Source organism: Quercus suber, unplaced genomic scaffold (genome assembly GCF_002906115.3).
Source record: "Quercus suber isolate HL8 unplaced genomic scaffold, Cork oak 2.0 scaffold_436, whole genome shotgun sequence".
Lineage (NCBI taxonomy): Eukaryota > Viridiplantae > Streptophyta > Magnoliopsida > Fagales > Fagaceae > Quercus > Quercus suber.
Genome location: NW_027069887.1, coordinates 369,355 through 373,364, shown reverse-complemented (window position 1 = coordinate 373,364; position 4,010 = coordinate 369,355). Strand labels below are relative to the sequence as shown.

Here is a 4,010-nt window from a genome sequence, read left to right as displayed (position 1 = left end):
TCTTTACTATTAGGTGTTGCAGGGTTGCTAAGTTGCTGTAAGTGACTAAAGTGTTTGATATAAAGTTGAGTCATAACTTATTACTTTGACTATTTGACTAATTTGTAGCTTGTGAGTAGTTTTTTAATTTTGTTGAATGTGACTTAGGATTTGTGTGTGGTTGTTAGCTATGTGACTTAGTCAATACATTAACATTAAAGACAAATAAATATAAAATATTTAAAGAATTGTAAACTTATAAATTAAAGAATTGCAAAAAAATCACTTAATAACAATAATTAATATATTTATTGTATTAGAAAAAAAATGTCAAATGAACTTATAGTTTATTTTTTGTTCTTTTGCTAGTACTATGGATAAATTTGTAATAAGGACCCCGTAGGCTACAAGATTCATCTTCTACCCAAGATGCAGATCTTACTCAAGATTCATCTTCTACCCAAGATGCAGATTTTACTCAAGATTCATCTTCTACTCAAGATTCATCTTCTAAGTATGGTCGTGTTGATGTAAACAATCTTCCTTCGGACCCTGGACTACGAAAAAAGATTTCATTTTATCATCCTAATGATCGAGATGAAATAAGAAGATATTATTTGCAAAAAAAAAAAAAAAAAAAACCCATGTCAACCTTATAAACACGATTTCCCTTAAACAAAAATTGGTGGACTTATGGGTTGATTTAATCCTAAATAGTTTAAAGAATATGAAAGTTGGTTGGAATATAGTATTGAAAAGGATGATGCATATTGTTTATATTGTTACCTATTTAGACAAGATGTTGGTATGCAATCTAGAGGGGACAATTTTGTGACCAAAGGATTCAATAGTTGGAATAAGAAATAAAAGCTAGACCTACATGTTGGAGGTGTTAATAGTGCCCATAACCAAGCTCTTAAGAATGGTGAAAATCTAATGAAGCAAAATCAACACATTCAAAGTGTTTTTGTTAAGCAGTCAAATCAAGATAAAATTGAATATCAGACTCAATTAAATGCAATAGTTGATTGCATAAGATTCCTTTTGCATCGGGGGTTAGCTTTTCGTGGTCATGATGAATCTGATGATTCAAGTGATAAAGGAAATTTCCTTGAACTTCTACAATTTTTAGCAGATCATAATGATGTTATTAATGAAGTGTTGCAGAAAAATCCAAAAACAGCAAGCTAACCCATCCTGATATTCAAAAAGACATTGTGAATGCAGTTGCATATAAAACTACCAATGCCATCATCGAAGATCTTGGCAGTGGGTTTTTTTCAATTTTAGTTGATGAGTCCCGTGATATCTCAATAAAAGAACAAATGGCTGTAGTTTTGCGTTATGTGGACAAAAAGGGAATTGTTATAGAGCGATTTCTTGGTATTGTACATGTAGCAGATACCTCCGCTTTGTATCTAAAAGTTGCAATTGAATTTTTATTCAGTAAATATGCATTGAGTTTATCAAGACTCTGTGGGCAAGGTTATGATGGGGCTAGTAACATGCAAGGTGAATTCAGTGGTCTTAAAACTTTAATTCTTAAGGAGAATAAATCAGCATTTTATGTCCATTGCTTTGCTGATCAACTTCAGTTGACTCTTGTTGCTGTTGCTAACAAACATATTGATATTGTTGAATTTTTTAGCTTGGTTAGTAAAATAGTAACTATTGTTGGAGCTTCTTGTAAAAGACGAGAATTTTTACAAAATGCATAGTGCCAAAATTATAGAAGCATTAAACTTGGGTGAACTTGAAAGTGGGCAAGGTTTGAACCATGAGACAAGTCTTAAATGTGCTGGTGATACACATTGGGGATCACATTATAGGACAATCCTCAACTTGATTTTGATGTTCACTTCCACAGTTGATGTACTTGAGATGATTGAAAAGGATAGCCTACTCTTTGGGCAAAGAGTTGAAGCTCGATCTATTTTAAGGTTAATTCTATCTTTTGAATTTTCCTTTGCTTTACACTTGATGAAAAATATTTTGGGGATCATAAATGAGTTGTTAATAGCATTGTAAAAGAAAAATCAAGATATTGTAAATGCTATGACACTTGTCAGAGTGTCTAAGCAACGATTGCAGATGATGAGAGATGATGAATGGGAAGCTCTATTGACTGAAGTATCCACATTTTGTAGCAAGCATGATATTCCTATCTTGAACATGGAAGAAATATTTGTAGTTGGTGTGAGGCCACAACACAACGCCCCACAAATTACAAATTTACATCACTATCGTGTTGATCTATTCTTTGAAGTCATAGATCTACAACTTCAAGAGCTTAATAATCATTTTTCAGAGGTGACTACTGAGTTGCTACTTTGTATGGCTTGCTTGAATCCAAGTGATTCGTTTTTGGCTTTTGATATACAAAAATTGACTCGTCTTGCAAAGTTCTATCCATCTGATTTTACTGAGACAAATGTATTGGCACTTGATAATCAACTTCAAACTTACATTGTTGATATGCGCTCCAATGATGAGTTTTTAGAGCTTAAAGGAATTGGGGACCTTGCTAGAAAGATGGTGGAGACAAAGAAGGATGTTATATATCCATTGGTATATTTACTTGTGAAGTTAGTTTTGACCCTTCCTGTTGCGACTACAACAGTGGAAAGAAGTTTTTCAGCAATGAAATATATCAAGAATGAATTGCGCAATCGAATGGGGGATCAGTGGTTGAATGATTGTTTGACTGTGTACATTGAAAAAGATATAGCTCATAGGATTGATAATGAATCTATCATGCAGCGATTTCAAAATATGAAACCTCATAGAAGATAATTGTAGATTTTCATTTTTTTTTTTTTTGTGATATTGATATATTCAAGTCTCTTTTGTTTTAGATTTTATATAATTTATGTTTCTTATTGACCCCCTTGGACAAAAATCTTGGAGCCGCCCCTGCTTCTAAGTTAAAATGAGTCATTGCAAATTTTGCATCTTTGCTTTTTCCGCTCTATTTGTTTTGATGTAAAATATTTTTTGAAAAATGTTATCCCATTTTCATGTGTATTTTTGTAGGTAGTCAAACTTGTAAAATATTTTCCATTGATAATAACATTCTTTATAAAAAGTTGTTTTGTTAAATGTTTTACATTTGAAAATTTGGTAAAACATTTTCCAAAAACACACAAAGGCTTCCCCTCCCCATCTAGTTGCTAGGTCACTGGTCCAGTACCCAAAGACATCGCTCAAACAACCAGTGCTAGTGGTCTAGTAGCCAGAGGCTCTACTCCAGCGACCGAGAACCAATGCTGTCATTCGTTGTCCAATGACTCCACTCCGTGACTGATGCCGACGGTTCGATTAACTGTGACTCTACTCCGTGATTGGTGCAAGTAGTCAGGTGGCAAGAGACTCCTTACCTAAGATTGATGTTGGTGGTTTGATGGCCGAAGGCGCTGCACTACAACTGGTGTTAGAGGTTGGTAACTAAAAACGCCATATTGTCAACTGGTGTTGGTGATTTGGTCACCAAAGATATTGCTCCAACAGTGATCGTTGGCAGTCCGGTCACAGGAGTCACTGCTTTAATTGCCAGTTCCAACGGTCTAGTCATTGGACCTCTAGCACCAACAACTTCAAAGTTAAGCCATCAGTTTTGGTGGATTACTTGAAAATTTTTACTTGTCATTACAAACACTTGAAAATATTTTATTTGAAAATGTTTTACATGTAAATTCTTTAAATATAAAATATTTTACTTCAAAATAAACAAAGTGTAAAAGAATTATAGAGGGCTATAAAGAAGATCAATAAAGATTGGTTTGTAAGCCTCAGCACTAAAATTAGGGAGGAAGATTTTAGCTTTAGTCAACAGAGAAATTGAAAGAGCTATAACTATTTTTAATATTTTAAATTCTATAATTACTAAATCGTAGAGTTTAAATAATATGATTATTATTATTTTAATTAATCTCTATAATAGAATTGAGTGGGATAGTGTCTATTGTTTGATTTAAACAAATCTAATGTGGCCAACTATTATTGAAGTGCATAATTGGTTATCAGTATTCTGA

General features: G+C 33.1%; 1 protein-coding gene across 1 annotated transcript; it reads left to right on the top strand.

The window, feature by feature from the left end:
* Nucleotides 1-876: 876 nt before the first annotated feature.
* LOC136062648 (uncharacterized) lies at nt 877-2,772 on the top strand. Its single transcript, XM_065761970.1, has 3 exons — nt 877-1,125; nt 1,278-1,631; nt 2,071-2,772. The coding sequence occupies exons 1-3, from the start codon at nt 916-918 to the stop codon at nt 2,770-2,772; spliced, it is 1,266 nt and encodes a 421-aa protein (XP_065618042.1). The 5' UTR covers nt 877-915.
* Nucleotides 2,773-4,010: the final 1,238 nt, after the last annotated feature.